At 40.0% G+C, this 27,065-nt stretch overlaps 1 protein-coding gene across 2 annotated transcripts in view; it reads right to left on the bottom strand.

Moving 5' to 3' along the window:
- Positions 1 to 27,065, bottom strand: part of zgc:162952 (PKc_LIMK_like_unk domain-containing protein) — a 52,262-nt gene that overhangs the window by 6,537 nt on the left and 18,660 nt on the right. For both annotated transcript variants that reach the window (XM_022203600.2, XM_022203601.2), the window contains 4 exons: positions 13,358 to 13,551; positions 12,628 to 12,749; positions 9,761 to 9,809; positions 6,961 to 7,110 (listed from right to left, as the gene is read on the bottom strand). In XM_022203600.2, coding sequence (XP_022059292.1) covers positions 6,961 to 7,110; positions 9,761 to 9,809; positions 12,628 to 12,749; positions 13,358 to 13,551 — 515 coding nt within the window. The remainder of the gene's footprint in view (positions 1 to 6,960; positions 7,111 to 9,760; positions 9,810 to 12,627; positions 12,750 to 13,357; positions 13,552 to 27,065) is intronic.

Here is a 27,065-nt window from a genome sequence, read left to right as displayed (position 1 = left end):
AGTGTGTGTAATGCATCAGTGTGGTGTTGATGCATGAGCGTACACGGGTTAGCACAGGTTCACATGTTCATAAACCGACACTACCAGTCTTTAGTTTGGACACAGCTTCTCATTTAATGGTCTTTCTTTATCTTCATGACTATTTCCGTTGTAGATTCTGACTGAAGGAATCAAAACTATGAATGAACACATCTGGAATTATGCACTAAACAGAAAAGTGTGAAGTAAGTCAAAAGATGTTTTATATTTTAGATTCTTCAAAATAGCCACCCTTTGCTTTGTTCTGTGGATGAACTTCATGAGGTTCATTTGTAGAATTTCTTCCTTCTTCACAGAGTTGGGACTATCAGTTGTGTTGTTCAGAAGTCAGGTTGGTCCACAGTTCACAGCCCTATTTGACAGCTGTTAGAATCCATATTATGGCAAGAACCAATCAGCTACGAGAAACAACAGTCCATCATTACTGTAAGAATTAAAGCTCAGTCAGTCCGGAAAACTGCAAAAACTTTGAATGTATCCCCAAGGCTCTGGGGGAAGGTAAAAGGACCAACAAGTGCTCAGCATCTCTTGAACTCCTTCAAGACTGTTGGAGAACCATTTCAGGTTCTACCTCATGAAGCTCATCCAGAGAATGCCAAGAGTGTTCAAAGCAGTAATCAAAGCAAAAGAGGACTATTTTGAAGAATCTAACAGAATGGACAGATTTTGAGTCATTACTGGCAATTTTCTAATTCAAACTGAATCATTCTGAACAAACTTTGAGTTACTTGGGACTTGTTCAAGGTTATTTACTACAATTACAGCAGTTTTGGATAAATTTCAACCTGTTTTACAAGTTATTTTTGAGTCATTATTGGCAATTTTGAGTCATTATTTTTAATTCATTTGAACAAATTCAATCATTTTGTACAAATTTTGAGTATGTTTGTAATTTGTACAGAGTTATTTGGGACTTCTTTTGGGTTATTTATGAGAAGATTTCACAAATTCTGGACATATTTTGAGTCATTGCGTATCATTTTAAACATGTTTTGGGAAATTCTGAGTAGTTTTGAACAGGTTTCGAGTCATTTTGGAGAAATTTCGACTTGTTTTAAAAGTTATTTTGGAGAAATTTTGAGCCATTATTGGCAATTTTTATTTCAAATTGAATCATCTGAAGAATCCAAAATCTAAAACATGTTTTGACTTATTTCACACTTTTTTGTTTACTACATAATTCCAGATGTGTTCATTAACCACGCCTGACGTACACGTCAGTGGGGTTACTGCATTCGCTTCGGTATCTGGCTGGCTGGGTAAGTATGTATGTGTGTATGTATGTCCGTTCAGATATCTGGGCGTGGTTCTGCTATCTACTGAGGGCTGGTCTAGTTCATAGTTCTGATGCCTTCAGTGAGAATCTACAATGGAAACTAGACCAGCCCTCAGTAGATGGCAGAACCACGCCCAGATCTCTAACTCTACAACTGAGCAGGGGACCTTAGACTGATCTTCAGTGTCAAGTTTGATTATCCTGGCTTCAGCACTTGCAGAGATATCTGATTGGACATACCCACATACATACTTACCCAGCCAGCCAGATACCGAAGCAAATGCAGTAACCCCGCTGACGTGTACGTCAGGCATGGTTATTAATCATGAAAATAAAGAAAGACCATTGAAGGTGTGTCTGCTTGTACGGGTCTGTGAGTGTTTGTGTGGCTGGGTGTGTGTGTAAGTGACATATCGGCCATCTGGCTCCCATTGAACAAGAAGGATTTTCCGTCCAGTAGCCTGTCATTACGAGGCTCTCCTGGGGGAAACTTCAGTCCCAGACTCCAGCTCTAAATTTAACTGCAGTCCTTCACATCTGCCAAGAAAAGCAACAGTTTGGGGAACAAAAATAGAAAGCACCATAGATACTAAAAGAAAGGGGAAAAAAGCTCGAATTGAAAGGGGCCTAAACGTTTCCAGGAACTTTAACTGTGGTTCAGCTGACTTGTAGATCAACTGAGGCGTACTCACAATGACTGCATTAGTCCAGGCAGCTTTGGAAACTAATTTACCTTTTAGACATCTTGAAATGTTGCTGTCTCACATGCCTAGCAATTTAACTGGATTGTGGAGAGAATAAATTCCAGTTTAACTTTCTTTCACTAACTCTGTTTTACAGCACATGAGGTGGGTGTTCCCCCACTTTTAAAGACTGGGATAAACTTTTCACATAGTGTACAAATTACAGATTTTTCTGCAAATTGTTTGGGGTAACTTTGCTCTACAGATGCTGTGTTTTATTGATGGCGATGTCAGAGAGACAAAGACTGCTTCTCTACAGGAATTTCATCAGGACTGAAAACATGACACTTAGCCACAGTTAACAGGCTGCTTAAAAGTACCGACCACTTTTCTCCTGCAGTGGAAAATGACCAGTGTCACTCATTATAAAAAGGTTGTAAGGTTTTTTTTTTGCTTTTTTTTAAATCTCATTGTCCTCAGAGGACACATATTGTATTTCAAAAGTCTCCCAAGTGCCTCTCATCCATAGATCCCAAGCTGAAGGCTTTATAGCAGTGGAGCTGTAACTGATTAAATGTGGGAGAAAATTTTCAAAAATGACTCTCAAGTTTAAGGGGCTAAACGAGTATTGTATTTAGAGAAAACATCAGTTTCTATCAAATATTTTTGTTTTCAGGTCCAGATTTGGATCAAGTGTCACTTTTTGTAACAAACACAAAATTTTCTGCCATAACGTCTGTCTGCTGTGAGAGTTCATAAAAAATAATTTTAGTCAATGCATTTATCTGTCAAACACATGCATATTCATAAATCCAGTGCAGACATGGTTAACGTGGTAAATGACTATTGTAGCTGTAAACGTCTGATTTTTAATGGAATATCTCCATAGGGGTACAGAGGAACATTTCCAGCAACCATCACTCCTGTGTTCTAATGCTACATTGTGTTAGCTAATGGTGCTGAAAGGCTCATTGATGGTTAGAAAACCCTTGTGCAGTTATGTTAGCACATGGATAAAAGTGGGAGTTTTCATGGAAAACATGGAATTGTCTTTGTGACCCTAAACTTTTGAATGGTCGCATATATTTAAGAGAGTACAGCCTGTTGATGCTGCTGCAATGAAAGGAGGACATGGATCCAGACAGCAGGAGGTGGACGACCAGCTCAGGAGATATAAGGAGGTCATCTGAGAGAGAGAGAGAGAGGAGGAGGTGACTTTCCTTTGTGAAAGTTTCCATGTCCACACAGAGGGAGCAGCAGAGTGTCAGCGCTGGGAGGAGGAGGACCACAAGATCAGACGCCTGCGAGACCAGCTGGAAGGTACCGAAGGCAGATTTAAGATCTGGAAAGTTCTCCAGAAAAATACAAGTCTGAGGATTTTAAAGTGGTGATCAGTAAAAGAGCAAGGTGATCAGCAGATGTCAAAGCAAAATGATGACTCTGATCAAGCAGGATTTCCACAAGAATGAGCTCTTCAGCCAGCCTCAGGCCGAGTGGACCAGGAAGGAGAGAGGAAAGGGGAAGAATCCAGCTCAGAACAGGGTGAGAACATCCAGACTCAGGTACGATCTGCAACTCATCACTGTGCTTTGAATAATCTATTCACAAAGTTCTTTGGCGGCCAAAACAAAATGTGCAAAAAGGTACAAATTAAACACCAACATGTTGTGATTGTCACTGTAAAGACGTTAACACCAATAACTTGGAGAAGTCTTGCTGTGATTAAACTTTCTTGATCATTAACAGCACAAAACAACTTGAGGGTCGACCATTTCTAAATGAATTTTAATATCTCAACGACTTTCTGACATCTGTTGTGTTAATAAACTAAAAACCGAACAGAAGTGCTGCATGCTAGCTCGGTAATCTGTGAGCTGTAAGACTCATCAGCTCACTTTCTGCTCACTGACGATGAAACACAGCTAACTGCTTTTACTTTTAGCATCCATTTCCTAAATTACTTGCAGCTAATAAAACTATTTGCATGACTTTTTCCATTACTGTTTAGCATCCCTTTGATCTGTTCCTTTTAGCAAACTGTTTATTATTTTTAGCTCACTGAACAGTGAATCCACTTCTTACCAGATGCTTTGCTTTTAGCTAAACTGTTTATCTTAGCATGTTTCATCGATAACTAGCTAATTAAATGATTTCCAATACTACCAGCTAAACTGCTTACTCATAACTTTCAGCTAAACTGTTTATCTCTAACATGTAGCATTTGCTTCATCATTATTTTTGCTAACTGAACGGGTTATTACTTTGAGCAGATCTCTAAGTCATCACCTAAAGCTAACTGAATGGTTTATCCATCAATTAGCATCTATTTATATTTTTAGCTAAATAAAGGATCTCCACTACTATCTGTCTTTTAGTTTAACCATTTACTCATTGCTCTTAGTATCTGTTTAGCATACAGTTGTGAACAAAAGCGTACAACACATTGAAGTACATGTGTCTTTGACACACAAAAATAAAGTTAATTATGCATTTTAGTTCTTTAATAAATTCATTATAGGTCTTTTTGAAATCTGACTAAATCTGCTGGGCCAAAAGTATAAATACATCAATGCTAATATTTGAGTAAATACTCCTTTCATCTCAGTCTAAAACATGATTTCTAACCTGATGTATTCATTTCTTTACCATATTTTATGTGTTTGGGGTCACTGACTTGTTGGAACACACACCTGCATTCAAGAGCAACCTTCTGCTGATGGTTTGAGGTTTTCCTGAAGAATGTGAAGGTAACCCTCCTGCTTCATTATTCTACTTGCTTTGTATAAAGCTCCAGTTCCACAGAGCATGATACTGCTGCCACCATGCTTGATGGTAGGTTTGCTGTTTTTTGGGGTTAAAGGTCTCATCTCCTCTCCTCTAAACATATTTCTGAACACTGTGACCAAACGCTCAGTTTTTGTTTCATCTGACCACAGAACTTTCCTCCAGAAGGTCTTTTCTTAAGTTTCCAGAGAAATGGCTTCCTCCTTCCATGGCAGCTTCTCAGCCAATGATGACGTAAAACACACTTGACTGTGGACTCTGACACCAGGGTTCCAGCAGCTTCTAATTTTTTCCAGACCTGCTTTTATTCTTGGTTGACTCTTGACCATCCTGACCAATTATTTGTCAGCAGCAGATGATGTTTGTGTTTTCTTCTTGATTGTGGCAGTGGCACAGTGGTGATTTTTTAAGTCAAAGAGTTGCTTCTTCAGGTCTGTAATCAGCTCCTTAGACTTTCCCATTGTAGTAGTTCAGAGGAGTCAGCAGCTGTAGTCAACTGTAATCTCCCACAAGAATGCAAGAGGCCATGCCGCTAAGAACATTCAATTACCACTACTTTCTGCACCACCAAAACTGATCATTCAAGCTGCTGTTGTATATTTTGTAAGATTTCCAAAAGACATAGCATAATTTATAGGAAAAAATGCCTGATTGTTCTTTGTTTGCTTGTTTGTTGGTTTGTGAATAAGATGCATGTGCTTCAATCCTGCCTTCACAGAAAACTGAGAGTCAACAGGATTCATTGGAACTCACTAGTGTGTAAGTGTCTGTGAGCTCTTGTTTACGACTGTATCTCAATCATTACTTGGAGCTAATTTATCTTTTTTTGACTAAACTATTACTTTTGGAATCTGTTACATCTGTTTCTTTTAACTGTCTGAACTACTTTTATCATTGATTTCAATTATATTTGCATCTGTTTTAACCATTACTTTTAGCTGAAAGTTTACTCATTACTTTTATTGTTTCATCCTGTTTCAAGTGTGTTAGTTAATCATACTCAATATGGCACTGCAACTGTAATTCATTTTTAAAGAATGTTCTTAAATTTTTACCTGGTAGCTACAGAAGTACTCCTGGTTGGGAATCACAGCTTAAAGCTATGGGATGTAAATAATTATCAAACTAAAGGACATTTATCTTTGTTAAGTTCAACAGATTTAAAAAAAAACTTGAAGAACACAATTTATTGGTAGAGAGCACAGATGTCTTTCTTTCTTGCGTTTAAATTCCAAATCTTTTTTCTCTGTCATCCTGCACTTTTCACACTGGGGAGGGTATAGCTGACACACTCCGCTCTGTGCTGATTTTAGGCACTTTTAACAAAATTAAAGTCTCTCAATGATTGGTGCGTGTGAAAACTTTAAGTGCTTTATTCGTTGTTGCTACAAAACAACAATTAGTCCGGCTGTGTAGCTCCAAAGCAGCTGTCAGAAATCATTACCGATCAACACGGCGGATGGATCAATCTGCTTTCTGTGACGTAAATGAACTGTGGCCTGTGTGTGAATAAAGAGAATGGAGATGGAGGAAAATGAGTAGCCTCCGGGTGACGTGCATGGTGAGAGGGAAGAGGCCTCTGTTCTCACACAAATCCAGGGTGCATGCGAGTGGCAACAACTTATGTGTGCAGCAGCAGCCCTTAGTTAGCACCAAACCATTACCATAACAATTAGAGACTGTCATGTTGTCCCTTTGCATTGCATTCTGGGAGGCCTGGCAACCAAAGCAGAGACAGCACCCACACACACCAAAATACCCACACAACGCATCAGAATAGAACCAGTTGGTACAGAGAAAGAAGAAGAAAACAAGGATTTCCTTTCCTGATGTGAAAAGGCTGCCGTTAGTCAGGAACAGTTAAGCAAAAACTAAGATTTTTTAATGCAAAAAAAAATCATTCCTGAATTTGTATGTTCTTATAATAATAATATTCTTATAATAATACCCTGACCTCCATATGTAAGTGTCTATTTCTCCTGAGACTGGACAGTAAGGGCCACATGGTGTGTCATTTCTCCATCCAGTAAAGCTCTTCCTGGACATGGCTGTAATAAACTTGTAGGTGTGCTGCAAAGCTCTACATCCAGGTCAGCTTGTTTTTGTTTGTTTTTTTAAATTCCATTGTGTTTTGTCTTTCAAAAGAACTCAGAGCTTCATGCAGAGTGGCGGTCTCACCTTGGAGTTCAGGTCTCTGTGGTAGATGTTCTTGTAGTGCAGGTAGATCATTCCTCTGCTGATGTCACAGGCCAGGTCCACCTTCTCTCTCCAGCACAGAGGAAAATCCTTCCTGGCCAGAAGCTCCTCCAGGCATCCACCGTTTACGTACTGAAACATGCAGCAAACAGCAGCCGAGGCAAGACGAAAACTTCATCAGAATAAACTGAACAAGAAAAGTAGCCGGATTCATTCTAGTTTAACAGGAAATCTGTAGCAATACATGAATTATTATAGATTAACATCAGCTTCATAAAGAAGGACAATGCAGAACTATCAGCTCATGTGTAAGTCTGAAATTATTTTGTGTACTTTGTTTACAACAAACTTCAACTTTTGTCATTTTTACAAGAAATTAAAAGCTTTGTTGTAACCAGAAACTTTGTCAAAATGACAATTTTATGTCATTTTTTCCAGATCTTTTTCTCCCTGTGATATATTTTGCATATGATGAGATTTCAGAATATTCAGCTTTCATCAGAACCTGTTCCTGTTATTATGGGATATCACACATGGTAGAAACTACATTATGAGATACCAGTTTACTTCATTTTTACCAAAAATCTTTTCTGATTTTGTGACATATAACATTTCAGTCTGTTTTCACAAGAGTTTTTAAAGTTCTATGACATGTTTTGCCATAATTAAAAGATGTGTATGCATAGTATGCTGATAAAAACAGACACTAGGAAAAAGCCTTGAGAAATCATAGAATTATTAGAAAATGATGATGTAGACATACACACGTGGACAAAATTGTTGGTACCCCTCAGTTAAAGAAGGAAAAACCCACAATTCTCACTGAAATCACTTGAAACTCACAAAAGTAACAATAAATAAAATTTATTGAAAATTAAATAATCAAAAACAGCCATCACTTTTGAATTGTTGATTAACATAATTATTTAAAAAAACAAACTAATGAAACAGGCCTGGACAAAAATGATGGTACCTCTATAAAAGATTGAAAACTATTTGACCAGAGTGACATGATTAACTCAGGTGTGTCATTTAATTGACATCACAGGTGTTTCCAAACTCATAATCAGTCAGTCTGCCTATTTAAAGGGAGACAAGTAGTCACCCTGCTGTTTGGTGAAAAGGTGTGTACCACACTGAACATGGACAACAGAAAGCGAAGGAGAGAATTGTCCCAGGACATCCGAAAAAAATGATAGACAAACATCTTAAAGGTAAAGGCTATAAGACCATCTCTAAACAGCTTGAAGTTCCTGTGACAACAGTGGCTCATATTATTCAGAAGTTCAAGACCCACGGGACAGTAGCCAACCTCCCTGGACGTGGCCGCAAGAGGAAAATTGATGACAAATTGAAGAGACGGATCGTTGGAATTGTATCCAAAGAGCCCAGAGCAACCTCCAAAGAAATTAAAGGTGAACTCCAAGGCCAAGGTACATCAGTGTCAGATCGCACCATTCGTCGTTGTTTGAGCCAAAGTGGACTTCATGGGAGACGACCAAGGAGGACACCACTGCTGAAAAAAACTCATAAAAAAGCCAGACTGGAATTTGCAAAAATGCATGTTGACAAGCCACAAAGCTTCTGGGAGAATGTCCTTTGGACAGATGAGACCAAACTGGAGCTTTTTGGTAAGGCACATCAACTCTATGTTCATAGACTCAAAAACCAAGCATACGAAGAAAAGAACACTGTCCCTACGGTGAAACATGGAGGAGGCTCAGTAATGTTTTGGGGCTGCTTTGCTGCATCTGGCACAGGGTGTCTTGAAAGTGTGCAAGGTACCATGAAATCTGAAGACTATCAAGGCATTCTGGAGAGAAATGTGCTGCCTAGTGTCAGAAAGCTTGGTCTCAGTCGCAGGTCATGGGTCTTCCAACAGGACAACCATCCAAAACACACAGCCAAAAACACCCAAGAATGGCTGAGAGAAAAGCGTTGGACTATTCTAAAGTGGCCTTCTATGAGCCCAGATCTGAATCCCATTGAACATATGTGGAAGGAGCTGAAACATGCCATTTGGAGAAGACACCCATCAAACCTGAGACAACTGGAGCTGTTTGCTCATGAGGAGTGGGCCAAAATACCTGTTGACAGCTGCAGAACGCTCATTGACAAATACAGAAATCGTTTAATTGCAGTGATTGCCTCAAAAGGTTGTGCAACAAAATATTAAGTTATGGGTACCATCATTTTTGTCCAGCCCTATTTCATTAGTTTGTTTTTTAAATAATTATGTTAATCAACAATTCAAAAGTGATGGCTGATTTTGATTATTTAATTTTCAATAAATTTTTATTTATTGTTACTTTTGTGAGTTTCAAGTGATTTCAGTGAGAATTGTGGGTTTTTCCTTCTTTAACTGAGGGGTACCAACAATTTTGACCACGTGTGTATGGCTGTGGGTTGTTTTCTGAATCACAATTGTGAATACTTGGTATAAGTGATTGTCATTTTGATACAACAGACCTAAAAAAGAGGAAGTGATATGATGTTAATAGAGAAAATGTCTTATTTACTGGATAAATAACAGGAAAAGGAATGTGTAAAACATGTAGATCTCCTGGTAAAACATGACACTGAGGGAAATGTATTTTTGTCACAGTGGGGGCAGGAAGCCCACATCTGGTTACACAATAAACTCACTGACAATTTCATTATCACTCTCAGTTAATACTGGTATAATGTGTGTTTTCCACACTCAGATCAGCGGCAGCCTGTGAACACACACCGTAACAATGACTCACAACTGGCAAACAAAGAAGGAGAAGATAACACTCACCTCTAAGATTGGATAGAGTTTGTCTTCTTTCACACAGATTCCCAGATATCTGGAAAAACAAGAGCTATGTTCATTATTACTGAAGTGATAAATTATGTCCCTTTAGAAGGAGGGAGTTAGTTTAGAATTATGTAACGTTGATGTTAATTTGTGTGTTTCTGCTCACTTGATTTTGTGACGTGATCAATGACGTGTGACCTGCTGTAAATAAAGTGAACAACATCACACTGATGTTTGCGTGTAACTCAAGGCACCGTTGTACATAAACCTCAACAAGCTATTAGCATGGCTGTACGCTCTGACAGAAGTAGAAAAACTAGCGGTCATTAAATCAGCTGGTTCTTACAGGCATTTTTAAAGTATTACTTTTTTCAGAAAAAGGCTCAGTAATTTCCTAAGGCCCCAGACTAAACCCAAAGTTTTTCACCACATCTTTTTCACTAAATAATGCTTCATAAGCGGGAACTATTCTACCATTTCCCATAAACACTGACAATGTTTTAACACATTATTTAAAGGTCTGGGCTGCACATTGGATCAGTGGTTAGTACTGTGGCCTCACAGCTAGAAGATCTCTGGTTCATGTCCCTTCCTTCCTGGGATCTTCCTGCATGGAGTCTCCATGTTCTCCTGTGCATGTGTTTTGCACTACATGTCGCCAAACAGTTGTAATTGCAGCAGGCTGTCTGTGGGCAGTCGTTGCAGTTGGAACACGTTTTGTAGTGGTGTGTGTGTGTGTGTGTGTGTGTGTCAGTGAGAGAGTGAGTGAGAGAGAGAGAGTGTTGATGTAGAGCACTAAAAAAGTATAGTGTACCTGTAATTGATGTAACTGTGTGTATCATAGGGGATGTTGCTTTTGCAGCTGTGTTAACCGGGGGATTACTTTACTATGTGAAGTGTTGTGAGATGACATATGCTGTGAATTGATGCTATATGTATATATATATATATATATATATATATATATATATATATATGTGTGTGTGTGTGTGTGTGTGTGTGTGTGTGTGTGTGTGTGTGTGTGTGTGTGTGTGTGTGTGTGTGTGTAAAACTGCATCGAATACAAATACAAAACTTTAATGCTGCCACTTAAGACACAGCAGTCAATTCAGGAAGAGCAGTAGTTTTAAGAATATCTAAATGTAAACAGAGAACAGAGAGAGGTCAACGGTTAAATTAGGTTTTGGTTTTTACATGTTCATCTTCTGTCACTGCCTTCACAGCTAAATATGTTCAGATATCACGTCTTTGACTCAGGAACCAAGAAAACTGATTTCATCTAAAACATTAAATTTGAAGACAGTTTAAATGATGCTTCATTCCACCCATTTACTAAATGACTGAGAGGCCTACAGCTGATCACAGTTATTATTAATGCTGTAACAGTCAGGCAGCTATCATTTCCACGTGTTTGTCCTCAGCCTACGCAGAGAGCAGGGTACCAGGTACTAACAGAGTGGACTCCCACTGCTTTCATCACAGCTGTAAGCACATAAGCTGCCCTCTGATAACCTCACCGCTGTGACCTTGCTCAATGGCGAAAATGAGATTGCTTAGACAAACATTATGTCTGCCTGGTTTCACACCTTACGTAACTGTGATGGCTGAAGGTGCCACTACTAAGCAGCACCAAAGTCTCCTTTCATTTGTGTTGACTGCAGATGTCAGAGACAGGAAGGCTGCATTTCAGTAACGCTGCCAAACCAGCAACTAAAATAAAATCATTTAGTCACATTTTACCTGCAAGGTCTGTGAGTTGTTGCAATTACTTTCAAGTACATTTCATATTTACATTTTCTTTAAAAAGAAGAAAACAAAATAGTAGCTCAAATGAATACATTTTGTGCTCCTGTCAGATGATGATGGTCATCCTGTTTTGTTCATGCCATTAACATACATGAGATGGGCGTAAGAAGCACAACTGTAGAACTCTTCAGAGCCTCTGATCATTTACACATAGAAAGTGTAATATGATGCATATTTGTATGTGCTTTGGTGTCCTTTGTACTGTTTTTTTCAGTAATTACTCCGCCAAGGATCACGTCGGTCTCTCTGTCTGTCTGTCAGCAATATTACTCAAAAACAGACTAACAGATTTGGATGAAATTTTCAGGGAAGGTCAGAAATGACTCAAGGACCAGGTGATCAGATTCTGGCAGTGATGCAGCTTATAGTCTGGATCCATGGATTGGTTAAAGATTTCTGTATCATTTCCAGATAGTGGTATGGTGTCACTGTAACCATGACAACCAGTGAACACTACATCAGCTGATTGTGATCCTACTACAAATCCACCTCTGAGGACTTATCAGGACTTATCCATCAGAAATGATCCAAGGAACAACTGATTAAACTGCGGGGGTGTTTCTGAGTCCCATCAATTCCCGTCGCCCGCTACATATTTAGGTCACGTGATTCAGTGTCCATACATGACGTACACATGCAGAACACACACCTGTGCTCAGCACAAGGTCATTTTGTTTGTGGGTTCATTTCTATCAAATGGACACATTCTATGATTATTTCTGACACAAATTTTTTCAAGATTTCAGCCGTTGGAAATTATTCAACAACTGAGCAGCCTTGGAGCAACAGTATAATCTACAGTAAAAATGATTTAATACAGCACAAATTATTATAAATATGTTTAATGTGCACTACCATTACATTGTTGCATAACTACAATACCATGAAATGAAGCTGTGATGTCTGGAGTAAAGTTTGATGTGTGGGATGGTGTAGAGCCTGTTGAGAAGGGAGGGAGTGCATCTGTTGGGAGGACAATCCTCAAGCAGTTTCTTTTGCTTTTTGCAGAGATGGAATCATTAGACAAAGCCCAAATGCTCCAGTAATCTGTGGGATATTACCTGACGATGTTGGGGTGGGAGAGTTTCTGCAGCAGGCTGATCTCTCGTATGATGCTGTCTTGGTCTACGTCGTTTTTGTAGATCTTCACCACCATCACCTTCCGACTGGTGCTGTGCATCACCTGAAGGACAGCAGTGTCCGTTAGTGACAGCAGAGGCAGTGGTTATGTCAGTGGTGATGGAGCAGGCAGGAGAGTTAGAGCAGATAAGTCATCAAAACTATGAAGTTAATCTAAGGTTTAAGTGAATGCATTCATTTAAAACTGTATTCATTTGAACGCAAGGCAAATTGAGGAAAATTGTGTTATTCTGTCTTGTAAAAGCTATGTAGGGTTACTTTAAAGCAGAAGTTGACTCAACTGGAACAAAAGTTCAAAATCAGCAAATACTGTCTTCCTCAGTCTCACTCAGTTCAGACACATCAACGCTCCGACTCGCCCAATCTCTCACCTATTCAGTGGCCTCTTTTTGGGTTATTCCACTAGGGACAAAGCCTAAATGTATGAAAATGAGCTCTTCTCGTAGCTCTGCTACACTGGTATCATGTTAGAAATTATGTAAAGTCTCAGCTGGGGGTGAGTATTACTCCCCCACAGTCTCAAAGCTGGTGGGCCAATCACGGAATGGCAAGAATGTCCCAATTAGTGGATGGAACAAAGCGAGCTTTAATGTCAACTCACCCGTAGGCCAGCAGGAAGACAAAGCAGGGGTGGGAGGACAGAAGAAATACCTTATAGACCTTGGAGAAGAAGCCACTCCCAATCAGCTCAGCACTGAAGTTTTCCCAGAACTCCAGTTTGCGGACAGCTGTGCGAAGTTTCTGCCAGCGATCCACATGGTAGTATTTGTCTGAAGATTCACCATAAAGGGTCGGACTGGTGGGCTCTGAGGACACGTCCACATCACACATTCTGGAGATGTCCGCTGGGAAAGCAGAGACACACAGAGGCCCATTAAAGTGGAGCTGTTATATAAGTGGATACTGTAATTTTCTGCTGGACTTAGTCATTTCATCAGTTTACACAACAATTTGTAGAAAGGAATCACTCATGAAACAACAGTACAGCCCATAGTAGAATCTATGCAGGCAGACAGATTTGTTTTGACCGTTTTTGTCACCACAGATGAACACACATGTTTGTACTTCTGACTCATTTTCCTGACATTGTCACATTCCCTGCAGTTCTGGGTTTGATGTCTCTCTAGGGATGTTTGCTGACTGACGGTGGAGGTGTTTATAGATCCAATCAGCTCCTAGCAAATGCCTTGGATTGGGCCTGGTAGAATCCTGCTAGAGCATTTAAAGTCCCAGGTCTGTATGTCAATACCTGTTTTTCACTATGGGAACTAAATGACCTGGACCATCCCTTATGAGAACTTTCCACTGTACTTAACAAACGGGAGGGAACGGCTGTAAAGATGACACGATTCAAATGTAAGTTCTTAAAAAGGCCACAGCAAGACAGACATGGTCTTTTTCATGCGTTTTCAAATTACAATCTCCATTGTTCTTCATTATAAAAAGTTTAACAAGTCCTTGTTAATGTGTGCACAACAGTGGACTGGTGGTTACTTCTACCCGCCTGATTCATCAAGGCACTGTGTGCGTTTGTTTTGAAGCAGCCTTTTGACTTGAGTGATGATGAGATGAGTTCTTACACTAACTAACTGGACCACAACATAATGTCCTAATAGGGCTGACTTTTATTCACTCAGAGTTCCTGCTTTTTATAATTCAACTGAAAAATTAGAGGCATTGTAGGTTTATGAGTGATGAATGAGAATCACGGAGCAATGGGTTGCACCAAACTAGATTCACATTTATATTCTGTGTCTTTATTGACATTCATATATTCTAGCATACATTGGCCCAACGTACTGTGAAATGATTTCGTTTCACACTTCTGCTAAATTGATTACAGCAACATAAAAGACTAAATGACAGCCAATAGGGCGATTTATGCATTTAGCTGAATAAAAGTAACCAAGGATGAAAGAGAGACTCACAAAAGGCCTAATTTCTCTCCCACTTATTAGCGGCACCGATGAGGGAAAGTGCTTCCATTATATGAAACCAAACAAAGACGACGAATAACGTGAGCCTTAAAATAGAGGCAAGGCCAATTGATAACAGGTCACTGGAGAGACACCTTACAAAGCTGTCAATGGACTTATCTGTCCTCAAGAGATTTAATGTAGCTTTGTTAGTTTTTGGTTTGTTTGCTTGTGTTTTTTTTGTTGTTGTTTTTTTTTTACAGGGGCTAATACAAAACATACACTGTGTGTATAAAATATAAAGAGAGATGGTGAGTGGCCTTTAATTGTGGGCAGTCTAAGGCACACCTGTGAGGTGGGATGGATTATCTCAGCAAAGGAGAAGTGCTCACTATCACAGATTTAGACAGATTTGTGAACAATATTTGAGAGAAATGGTGATATTGTGTATGTGGAAAAAGTTTTAGATCTTTGAGTTCATCTCATAAAAAATGGGAGCAAAAACAAAAGTGTTGCGTTTATATTTTTGTTGAGTGTACATTAGCTAGTAGTTAGCTACTGGTTAGGTAGCGGTCAGATACTGGTTAGCTCGGGGCTAGCTAGTGGTCAGCTAGTTACTGGTTCAGCTACTCAGCTCAGCGTTTAGCTAAGCAGCTGGTGGAGACACTCAGCACTGCTTCTGAGGAAGTCAATTATTGGAAACAATCTCAACTCGTGCTATGAAAACAGCATGACCTTAATACATCTGTAAATTACTAAGAACTTAATCATTTACATATTTAAAGTTTAGCAGCTGTGGTTAGCCCACAGGAAATACTAGCATGACCATGTTTTTTGCTGTTAAAAGCAAGTTAATTATTTTTAAAACAAAATAATACACTACAGCACTGAAGTAAGTACACAGAACATGGAAAAGGTTTAAATACACTGCATATAAAGAGCCAGGAGTTATATTGCCAGTAAAAACAGTATGCCATCAACAGCACTAAATAGCTACCCTGCTGTTGCCCTGTAGAAGTAGGCCTTTCCATTTTTGAGCATTTGTGACTGCATTGCTATTAGATGGAACAGAAAACTGTAAGTAATATAAATAATAAACATTGAGTTTCATTCTGGAGCAATATTGATAATATTGTTAATTTTAAGCTAGTTTGCATACAGTGCTGTGAAAAAGTATTTGCCGTCCTACAGTTATCTTCAATTTTTGCAGGAGGAAGGAGTGGCTGGCCAACATTTCTCCACGAGCATGTTGATATCTAATCCAGAAGGTCACAAAAGAACCCAGACGAACATAAAAAGATCTGCAGACCTCATTGGCCTCAGAGATAAAGTCTGTCAACATGATTCCACAAAGGGGGAAGATAATGGGGAAAGTTGCATCACGCGAGAGCTGAGAGGATCAAACCACTACAGACCAGAAAGAACATAAAATATCATCTAGAATTTGCAAAAAAAAAATGTCTGGGATTTTTGGGAAAACATTCTGTAGACCGATGAGTCAAAAGTGGGGCTTTTTGGAAGACATGGGTCCATTACATCTGGTGTAAAGCTAATACTGCATTCCACAAGAAGAATATGATGCTAACAGTGAAGCACGAAGGTAGTGTGATGGATGACCTGTCATAATTAATGACGCCATGAATTCTCATGGAGAATATCCACCCATCAATTCATGCCCTAAAGCTCAACGCTAATGGTTTATACAGCAAGACAAAGAATCAAAACACACAACCAAGTCCATGTATGAGTGGCTTAAAAAACACTAAATTAAGGTTCTGGAGTGGCCGCGTCAAAAGTCTGGATTTGAAGTTAATTGAGATACTGTGGCAAGACCTTAAAAGGGTAGTTCATGCTAGAAAACCATCTAATGTGGCCAAATTAAAACTCTTCTGCACAGAAAAGTGGGTCAAAATTCTTCCATGGAGATGTAAGAGACTGATCACCCACTATCGCAAACATTTAACTGCAGTTTGTGCGGACAGTGGTGGTCCAACAAGTTACTAGGTTTAGAGGGACAACTGCTTTTTCAGAGGGATGATACAGGTTTTCAGTAACTCTTCAATAAATCATCATTTTAAAAGAGCATTTGTGTTTTGTGAGTTATCTCTGTCTAACAATAAACAATTACAATTTTTCATTTTAATGATCTAGAATCATTTAAATGTGAAAAATATGCAAAAATAGAAGACATCAGGAAATATACTGTCTGTGAAAACACTTTTCCCCTGTACTTACACAATGAGCATTCTTCCTGCTGTCACTGCCCCCTTTCCTCACTTAAACAGTGTTGTGTGAGTTGGTTTGTTTCCCATTTACAGGGCCTGAACCTTGCACAAACAACAGCTTGTCTGTCATCATTCACACACAACTAGCTGAACGCTAGCTGAAAAAAGTGTATTGGAATAGAACTGCATATATGCAGGGCTTCTCAGGTTTTGGATCTTACATCTAGAATATTTATAGATTTTTTAAATTGCAGACCAAAGGTCTGGACTCCTTGGTGGATTCAATAAACCATGATTATACCGTGAGTTTGTCGAACTGCTCTTTGAAAAGAATGCATGACCTTTATCTTGTAACCATAAACTGGACACTTAAAGGTAAATGAAAGGAGCAAAAATACTACAACAAATCTGAACCCAGAGAATGTCTCATAATGTCTGGCTCAGTTATGCTAATGGATGAACAATGAATGGATCACACACCGCTATGCTGATCATCTTAAACATACTAAACAGAAAAACATTCAGTCTTAATACAATTTTATTTCTTGAAGTAATTATGAGAACAATTTCTACTTTCAGTGTTTTTGTTCATCAAATTAAGGCAGAGCATCTTCTTAGAGTTAGATTTACACCAGAATTCAAGGATCTGTCCGGTGATGCTCAACAATCTTTTTGTCAGCTAACTCCAACCAGATGCACTTTGTTCCAGCTTTAGTAATGTTTACTAGAAATGACAGCACCCAGCTGTGAAATTATGAAAAACTACACAACAAATGTTCACTGTCTTCAAACACTGCAAGACAGCAGCAGTCGCTTCAACCTCTCAAACTTCCACCGACAGCATCCAATATTCAGACTTTAAGTATGCGAAAGCACCAGCTAGCTGAGCTATCCTAACACATTTACCTTGTAAGCTAACTGTTTGTTTTGCTAACAAACCACTCAGACAGCTTTGACCTCCTCTGGTGAAGACCTGCAAGAACATCTGAATTATGAGTTCACAAGTAAGACAAAACTTCCATCAGGACTGCGAGGCTGCAAACCGCGGGCAGATCAACCTGGAGCTGGACGCCTCCTACGTCTACGTCTCTATAGCATAGTACGTTGACCGAGATGGCCAGGCATTGCTCAACTTTGCCAGGTTCTTCAGTGGTCAGTCATACGAGGAGCATGCTGAGAAGCTAATGAAACTACAGAGCCAAAGGGGAAGGATCTTCTTACAAGATGTCAGGAAGCTCACGCTTTAAGATTTGCACTGATAAGAGGAAATATTATGACAGCCTGCCCTATATGCTGTGGGTTCTCTGTGTGCTACTAAATCATTTCTGAATCAGACCTAATTAAGCCTCTTGATAATACCCTGTGGTCAGCTGATTTATTCCTCCTCGGACCACTATCAGTAGTCTGACTAGGAGAACCTGCAGACCTCGTTGTTTTGTAGATTTTAGTCAGTCATGCGGCCAAACGTCCCCAGATTAACGACTGATGTATGCAGACCTGGACTGACACTTAATTAATATTTCACAAAGCGTTTCCAATACATGGAAGACCTTAACCTGTCCACTAAAATTCCAATCAGTCAATTAATATTTAATGTGAGTTCTATCAGTGGACCAGCCTTGTTGGGTATATATGGATGGAAACATTTTAAAACCATCAGTGATTGATTTTTGGACTTATGGGGGCAACTCATTCAAAAACAGCTGCTTATTTACAATGCAAAATTAGTCTAATATTTGGCCTCATTTAGCTCTGTCTTCGGCCTGTACCACCTCCTGAGGGAAGTATATGGATGTGTAGCTGCTGAACGCATCACTGTGTTTGCCAACCGTTTGCTAACGGTGTCGGTTTGCTGTTTAGTGCCAAGCAGGTAATGTTACACTTTAGAGCCAAAAACCGCTATGCCAACTATGAGAGTAAGCCGAAACTACATTTTTTTGAGCTAAAAAAGGTTTTCAAATACCTGAAACTTGTTATAAAGGTCCATAAAATCAAAGAGAACTGCAGATTTAGCTTTTATTTCCATATACTCTACTGTTGAACAGTTTGGGGTTTACTTAGAAATGTCCTTATTTTTGAAATAAAAGCAGTTGTTTTTCAATGACGGTCACATTAAATGAATGATAATTCCAGTGTATACATAGTTAATGTGGTAAATGACTATTGTAGCTGGAAACGGCTGAATTTTAATGGAATATCTCCATAGGGGTACAGAGGAACATCTCCAGCAACCATCACTCCTGTGCTCTAATGCTACATTGTGTTAGCTAATGGTGCTGAAAGGCTCATTGATGATTAGAAAACCCTTGTACAGTTATGTTGTTATGTTGCATTAAGTGTAAGTTTTCATGGAAAACATGAAACCCCAAACCTTTGAACGGTCGTGTATATTTAAGACGAGGGACCCTTTTATAATCACACACTGTTTCCTAACTTGAAAAAAAGCATCTTTATGTTGGACATGTGGCTAGCTGGAATAAACTTCCTACAGGGAAGCTTGTTCTCTGTTCCTCACAGAGTAGAGGGGGTAGTCCTGACCCAGTTTCAGCCACAGAGGCCTGGTGTGACAGCAGTGAAGGTCAGAGTTTGTTTTTTCCGGGACAACAGCCTTGCTCGCCTTCACAATGACGGCGGTGGAAAGCGCGCGCTGACACGTTTTGTCAATCAAGTGAGGGGAATCAACCCCGGCTATTCATGCTGCTTTTGTTCATTCGGCTTCGGACTAAACAATCACTGCACTTTCAGCTGCGGTGCTGTCAGAGAGAAATGCTTACAGTGCAGCCCTATCATCTCGCTGTCACTCTCTGCCTCTGTTCTACTGTCTCTATCTGTCACTCTGCCTCTGTCTTGGTTGTTTGGTTCTGAACCTTTTGTTTGTTGCACGCTAAGATGGAGGCTGAAAAATGTTCATGCTCGTCCCCTTCAGTTTTCTGACTACATTTTCATCACATTTTAGTGCAGTATCATGAAATATTTGGCATTTTAATTGCTTTTACTGGGAAAACTCACAGATTTTTTTTTACTGAGATGAAGTGGGGATGCAGGTTGGCTGAGAATGGTCCTAAGTGGCTGGTGATGGCTGACATTTTGTTCTGGAAACAAACAGGATCACTAATGATGAACATATTCTACAGTCTGCAGCTCTGTTTCTATTCATTTCTCTGTTCCATAGTTTGCTTCACTCTTCGTCCTTTCTATTTCCCTTCCACTGGTGGCTCAATCCAAACCAGCGTGCTGTCAGTAAACACAGATATTCCATCTGTTATGTCATCCGTAGCTTTCTGAACATTTCCAGGCCTGCAGTTTGGGTTTACCACGTGTCGTGATCTTTCACAAGCCATAAAATCCACATTTAGACATAGGATTAAGACTCTACTTACACACACACACATATATAAATACATACTTCTACATTACCATGAAGATTTAGAACAGTATGTACGATCAAGAGATCGGAATCTGTGTGGTCTGCTCATGGTCCTAGACAGGCTTTCTTCAACAGCTCTGTTATCGTCAGACTTGAGATGAGAAGGATACACAGGAAATATGTCATTATTGCAACCTGTTGTGAGTTTAAACTGCGTCAGACCACCCCCACCACCAACAGGAATATCAAGGCTGGCCCTCACCGTGCTGACGTCCTCCCAGCTGATAAGGAATGTGGCTCAGGAAAGTTTCACAGCAAAACCAGTTCACACCAAAGCGAGATCTTTTCCCAGAACTCCATTTCTCAGCACAGGAATTCACTCTGAGTGAATCTGTGCGTGTGCTCGTGCACTAAAGACTAGTGATTTCTGAGCAATGACTTCCCAAACAGGGAGGTTCACGTCATGGTGAGGTCAGAGCAGTGACTCATTCAAGGGTTCACACTTGAGATAAAAACTATACGAGTCACACCATGGTAGGAAGAAGCCTCTGCTGCTCTTTGCACAAACAGGTGATAATGAACTGGATGACACGCTAACTTCCCAGAGGACATGTTCTGCCAGAGACCACTTAAAACATGCAAGGACACAAAGATGGACCAATTCACCATTTCTCTTCTGGAGGGGATTTTAAAACCATTACCTGTTAGCTTTGTCATGTATGAAACCCTTCTCACATCATAGAAACAAAAGCACTATGGGGAAGGTCATGCAACCAGGACAATAGCCCATGTGATGATCTCAAAGCTCTCCTGACAGCTTTCCTTTTTTGTCATCATCTAATTAATTACAAGGTAGCCTTAAACGTTGGTGTTAAAATGTTTCCTGTCCATCAAAGTGACAAATGACACAGATATATTTGTCTCATCTCTACTGCTGTGATATGACGTTTGGGTCAATTCAATTACAAATACCTGATTGTTGTGTTGTTTTTGGATGCTGTAATGAAAGAAATATCAAAACCAAGCAACAAAGAACAACATTTCACTGCTTTCCTCGCCTTCTTTTCCCTCTCCCTATGGGCAGAGATCCAGGAAGAATGTGCCGTAAGGCATCCAGCCTGCTGGAAATTTATAAGAAGAAGAAGAAGAGATCCAGGAAGAGGAAGTGCAGATCTGGTGGGGGAGTGGCCTGTTAGAACCTCTCTCTGGGACCATGTGGAAATCTCAAGTAAGTCTGTGGTGTCAGGTAGTGGCTGTGTCTTTGTCTTTTTTTCCTGTTTGTCTTTTCTTGGTATGTAGCATTAGCAATAAGCAGTTAGCAACTGGTACTTACATCCAAGATGAAGTCTGCCTGTATAGTCTCTGTCTGTGGTGAGCTTGGCTGAAGTAGTGAAATATTTTAGCAATTAGCAGTTAGCATTAGCATGTAGCACTAGCAAGTTTGGTGAGCTGGCTTGTATAGTTTCTTTGTCAGTGGCAAGTTTGCTGTGGACATGGTAGTGGTCTTGCAGCTAGTGTTAGCATTTAGAAGGGTGTGGAGAGTTTATAAGTATAGTTTCTTTGTCACTGTTTAGCAGTTGACACTAGGTATTCAGCATCATGCACTAGCTAACTGATAGCATCGGCGCTGGTTACTACCTGGAGCATCCCCAATGGGCTGAACATGCTGAACCGCTGAACATGGCGGTGCTGTTTAGATTGTGGAGAAGCAGAGTGAACTGGCACTAGGAGGGTGAATCTGGGACGCCAGAGTTCAGTGCCTGGCCTCCTGGAGGTGTTTGGGACTAAACAGGCAAAACATCGTTGAAGGGAGGTTTCCACCTGATGACCCTCAGAGATGTGTTAGAATCACTGCTCACTGGTGTGTACAGTGATGGGTCGGGGATCCTAGGGCCTTCATTTAGTGCACATCCTTCTTGTTTGAAGCACAAATGTCTTGTGTTTAAACTAACACACTTATCCTACAGTATTTACCAGGTGGATTAGAAAAGCAATTAAATTTCATTGAAGTCATACTTCAGTTTCCTGTTACTTTGATTTTTAGTTATATAAACTGAAAGATCGGTTTATTGGAATACAGGTACACGGATATATACAGGGTGTCGCAAAAAATGTATACACACTTTAAATCATTGTAAACTAGGTGTTTATTATAAGACGTTTAATTTTCAACATGTAAAAGAATTTACAAACGTCATTCTATTGTTTTGTCACCACCTGTTCTCAAACTGACCGTTCTGGTCCAGACACTGCAGACAACACAAAGCGATGGAATAGCACACATCATGAAACAGTTCCCTTGGTATCTGCGTGCATTCACGTTCAATTGTTGCTCTCCATTCAGTGACTGTTGCAGGTCTCATTGCGTAGACTTTGTCTTTTAGGTATCCCCATAAAAAGAAGTCTAGTGGTGTGAGGTCAGTTAGTTATCAGCTGCTAAAAGGTGCACACATTTTTTTGGGACACCCTGTATATACAGTGAAATGTTATTCTCAGTTGCTTGGTTTTGACATATCTTTCATTAATCTTGTTAATAATTTAAAAATCTGGGGAAAAGAGATATAATTTGAAATAAACTATTTAAGTCTAAAACCCTGACTTCTTAATTTTAAGAAGCAAACCTACATCAACAATCACTGATGCATTTTTAACAAACCAAACAGCTGCAAAACATGTTTTACATTCCAGAAGTTGTGATTATTTTCACTGTGGTTAGGCTTCTTGTCCAGACAGACATACATTCATGAAACTGGTATGGATGAAGCTATAAGCATAAAGATCTTCCTCCCTTTTATGGAAAAGACAGATTTCACTCTGAACGGATAACATTCAGGGTGGAAACTCTCCCTGTGGACATTTCAAATAGAAGGACACAGTTATGGATGAGATTACAATTTCAGGATACAAGTGTTGGACTAAATTAAATAATAAATAATCACTGGCCAGGTTAAAATGACTGCGTAGGTCAACCCACAGAGAAATACATGTGGTCTGAATGGAGACTCAGTCCAGAGTTTGGGTGGATAACAGCAGCCTCAGAGCCACAGTGACTTCAGGCGTAAAGTATTTAGATGATGCCGACAACTGCACCACAGCAGTGCGTTAATCTGCCCTTAACAGCCTGCAGTCATGACATTTTTAGCCTAATGCAACGCTCCATTTACACCAGAGCCAAGCCACAGTAGCTGTTAATTGCTTCATGGATTTTCCAAAGCGAGGTGATGCTCAACTGGAAGGCATGGAAGCCTCGGCACTTTGCCTTTATCTGCAGGTTTTCAAAAGAAAAGAAGGCAGGCGTCATGATCACGGATACGTAGGACGGGCTGACCTCAGATCAGTAAGGAGGAGTCAAGTAGACCACACATAGCTGTGGCTGCCCACTGGCATCAACCACTGAATGATGGGCAAAGCAGTGATGCAGAACCACACAGAACATTTTAGAACATTAATCATTAAGGCCAAAAGAATACGATACTCACATTGAACTAGCTGGTTCATCCACTGGTAATGTAAAAACATGCATTAGTGCACGTTTAAGAGTCAAAATCAAATGTAGCCTTTAAATTTTGCAGTTGGTTTTGAATGCCAAGTACTTCCTACATCCCTGCTAAATGAATATCAATTATGACCTAAAGTATATTTAGTAAATGTTCTGTCCTGTTTTCATATTTTCTGGTGATCGTCTTCTTATTTTTTGTAGAAGTTTAGTCATATACGGTATATTTTTTTAGCATTATCGATGGTATTGCACAGTAAAACTGTTTGGGTGAAAAACAATGATGTTTTTTTTTCTTCTAGGTGTGTGCAGGAGGAACAGTGTGTCACAAGCAACACCTACGAGACAAACCAAGGTGCCGCTGGGTACAAACCGTCACACAAATGCTGACAAATGTGTTCAGACATTTAACCTGCCGTGGCTCAGTCCTCACCAGCTCACCTGTTAGCTCATGTCAGGGATTTTAATAGAAAAAAAATCATGTCAACTAAAACTAAATCTCTTCTTCAAATACTTTACATACAAACATTTGAAGTTTGACCCTTTGAGCTGATTTTCTTTGAGCTGCACATTATTAGCATTGAGTTTCAGCTTAAAAATATCAGGATTTGCTGCTTTTATGTTTCATTTTAATGGAGAACCACGGAGTTGTGCTAGACTCAGTGATCAGAGTAACTAAGCACAGCACAGGACACACAAATGGAATTAAAATGTATTCATTTGGGCTTTGTTGGCAGCTGTATCCCACTATTGTTGTGACCTACACTGGTGGCTGGTCATAGTTTGGTGGATATTACTGCTTCCTGAGCACAGGTTAGGACACAGAAGGTTCAGGGTGTGATTCCAGACAAAAGCGCTGTTTGAATACCACTTCAAGACACGTCCAGTGCCGACTGACGTCTTATGTTGTTCTTTGTCACGCCCACTACGAATCCAGTTGTTGCATTTGTTGTATTCTAAGTGACTAATACTGACCAGATTACTTATGGTTCAGCAGCAAAGTCTGGACAGAACATGATGTGATCAAGCAGCATGTCGTGGATGTGACTCAGTTTATAAAGCTGGTTGTTCTCTAATATCCAACACAGTGCAGGGATTATAACATGTTAATTTTAATTAATTAATTAATGACAGAAAATATTATGTGTTGAAAACAATAACACACCTTTCTCAATTCTCTAATTTCTGTCCCACTGGTAACACTGATGGGCTGCACAGTGGAGTAGTGGTTAGCACTTTCACCTTGCAGGGAGGAGATCCCCGGTTCAAATCCCGGGGTCTTTCTGCATGGAGTTTGCATGTTCTCACTGTGCATGTGTGAGTGATGTCAAGAAAGTTTGGTGAACAGTGAGGGAAGACGAGACAGCATTGAGCTTGTTGGGTGGAAAGTTTTCTTTCAAAAATCTGATGTCAGTTTGGATAAAATCCTGGTCGTGTGCAAATTGTTCAACAAAGAGTTTTCTGATCACAATGTAAAACATGTTGCTGTTAGCACCAGAGCTAACATTTGCTACGACAGTCTTGGTACCATCTAACAGTGTAGCCATCCCATAATCCAACCCGGTCTCACGGGGATTCGTGAAACTGTCACGTAAGTTTTAGTTTCGGTTTCGTACGCACCAACACGATTTCGTCATGTTTTTCGTCCAGCTCACCACGAAATGTTTTTCGCTGTGGTAATCACATCTGAAAGTGGTTTATACCGGCGGATTCATGACGATCTAAGCTGTCCATCGGCGTATACTGCTTGTGTGATTGCGTTTGCGGCCGCCGGCCGCCGGACATTCTTGAAATTCCTATGCAAATTGGTAAGTGTACCACCGGCTTATGGTTAGGTTATGGTTAGGATTATGGTTAGGGTTATGTTTAGGGACGATGTCATGCAAAATATAGCGTTGGATTCGCCGCGGTTTTACATTAAAAATATAATATACACATTCTTTTGAAATACGTTCTGAGTGGCACGAAAAGTCCGCCGTTTAAAATACATTGGTGCGCATTTCGTGGTGAGCGGCACGAAAAACATGACGAAATCGTGTTGGTGCGCACGAAACCGAAACAAAAATTTACGTGACAGTTTCACGAATCCTCGTGAGATCGGGCTGCATAATCAGTCCCTCCAGGATTTGGTGGGCGTTTTTCGTGATTGTTGCAGCTGAAAAGGCCTGAATTCACGGCAGCTTTTCTAAAAAATTGCGATAAAAGTTGCGATGTTTTAAACTTATTTGTTTTGATGAAATTGCGGGAGACAGTGACAACTGCTAAAAACCTGCATTTTTTCCAGCTTGTAGAACATGTTTCCACACTGTAATTGACAATATTTATTCCGAAATTAATTATTTAACGTTCCAACCCGTTTCCACAAGCTGGCACACCACAGTGGGAAATTAGCAGCAGCCAGATACTGGTTTAACATGACGTGACCTAACTATGCAGGGGGCGACAGGAATTGACGGGACTCAGAAACACCCCCACAATTTAATCAGTTATTCTTTGTGTCATTTCCGATACGTCCACAGTGGTAGATTTGTTGTAGGATCACAATCATGTGATCATCTGCAGGCCGCTGAGGTAGCGTTCACTTGTTACCATGGTTACCGTGCCGCTATCAGACGTCGTGCAGCTATGAATCCTTAACAAATCCGTGGATCTAAACTTTAAGCCGTATCACTGCTGAAGTCTAATCGTTTGGTCCTTGTGTCATTTCTGACCGACCCTGAAAACTTCATTTAAATCCTTGAGTCTGTTTCTGAGTGATGTTGGTAACAGAGGAAGGATTCACACACGCTGATCATCACATAACTCCGCCATGTCCTTTGGTGGAATAAATAATCTAATTTACCTTCATTCTTTCAGTGCTCTAACGGATCTGGATGCAACAGTTTCCATCATGGTGATTTATGTGGTCTGTTGTCTGATCATTTCAGCCGTTCTAATATGTTTCGTCTTTAATATAAAAGTGTTTATCAATCGATGATTTTTTTTTCTTATTTTTGTATTCCACCACAAGATTGCACGGTTGTAAAACAGTTTAGCTCCACTTTGGAGAAGAACATCAGTGAATTAATTGTTTATCACGGTCTTCAGCAGTAATTTTTGTTGGTAAATGAGAGACATTAGTATCGCACATGTCTGCATCTTCAAACCATAAACAGGAAGTGAATTCGGTGATGTATGTGCATTAGGTTTGCGCTGGGAGCTGCTATGATTGGTGGAACTCACGGGAGGCAGGCCAAAATTGCAGGAAAGTTGCGGTGATTGGACAAAATTGCAAGGCCGCGCAAAATTCGCGGAGATTGGTTGATTTCGCGTGAATCCACGCGATCGCAACATCGCAAATTCCTGGAGTGACTGC

The sequence above is a fragment of the Acanthochromis polyacanthus genome, chromosome 7 (assembly GCF_021347895.1).
Source record: "Acanthochromis polyacanthus isolate Apoly-LR-REF ecotype Palm Island chromosome 7, KAUST_Apoly_ChrSc, whole genome shotgun sequence".
Lineage (NCBI taxonomy): Eukaryota > Metazoa > Chordata > Actinopteri > Pomacentridae > Acanthochromis > Acanthochromis polyacanthus.
The sequence above is the reverse complement of the archived record's forward strand: the minus strand, read 5'-3'. Positions and strand labels throughout refer to the sequence as shown.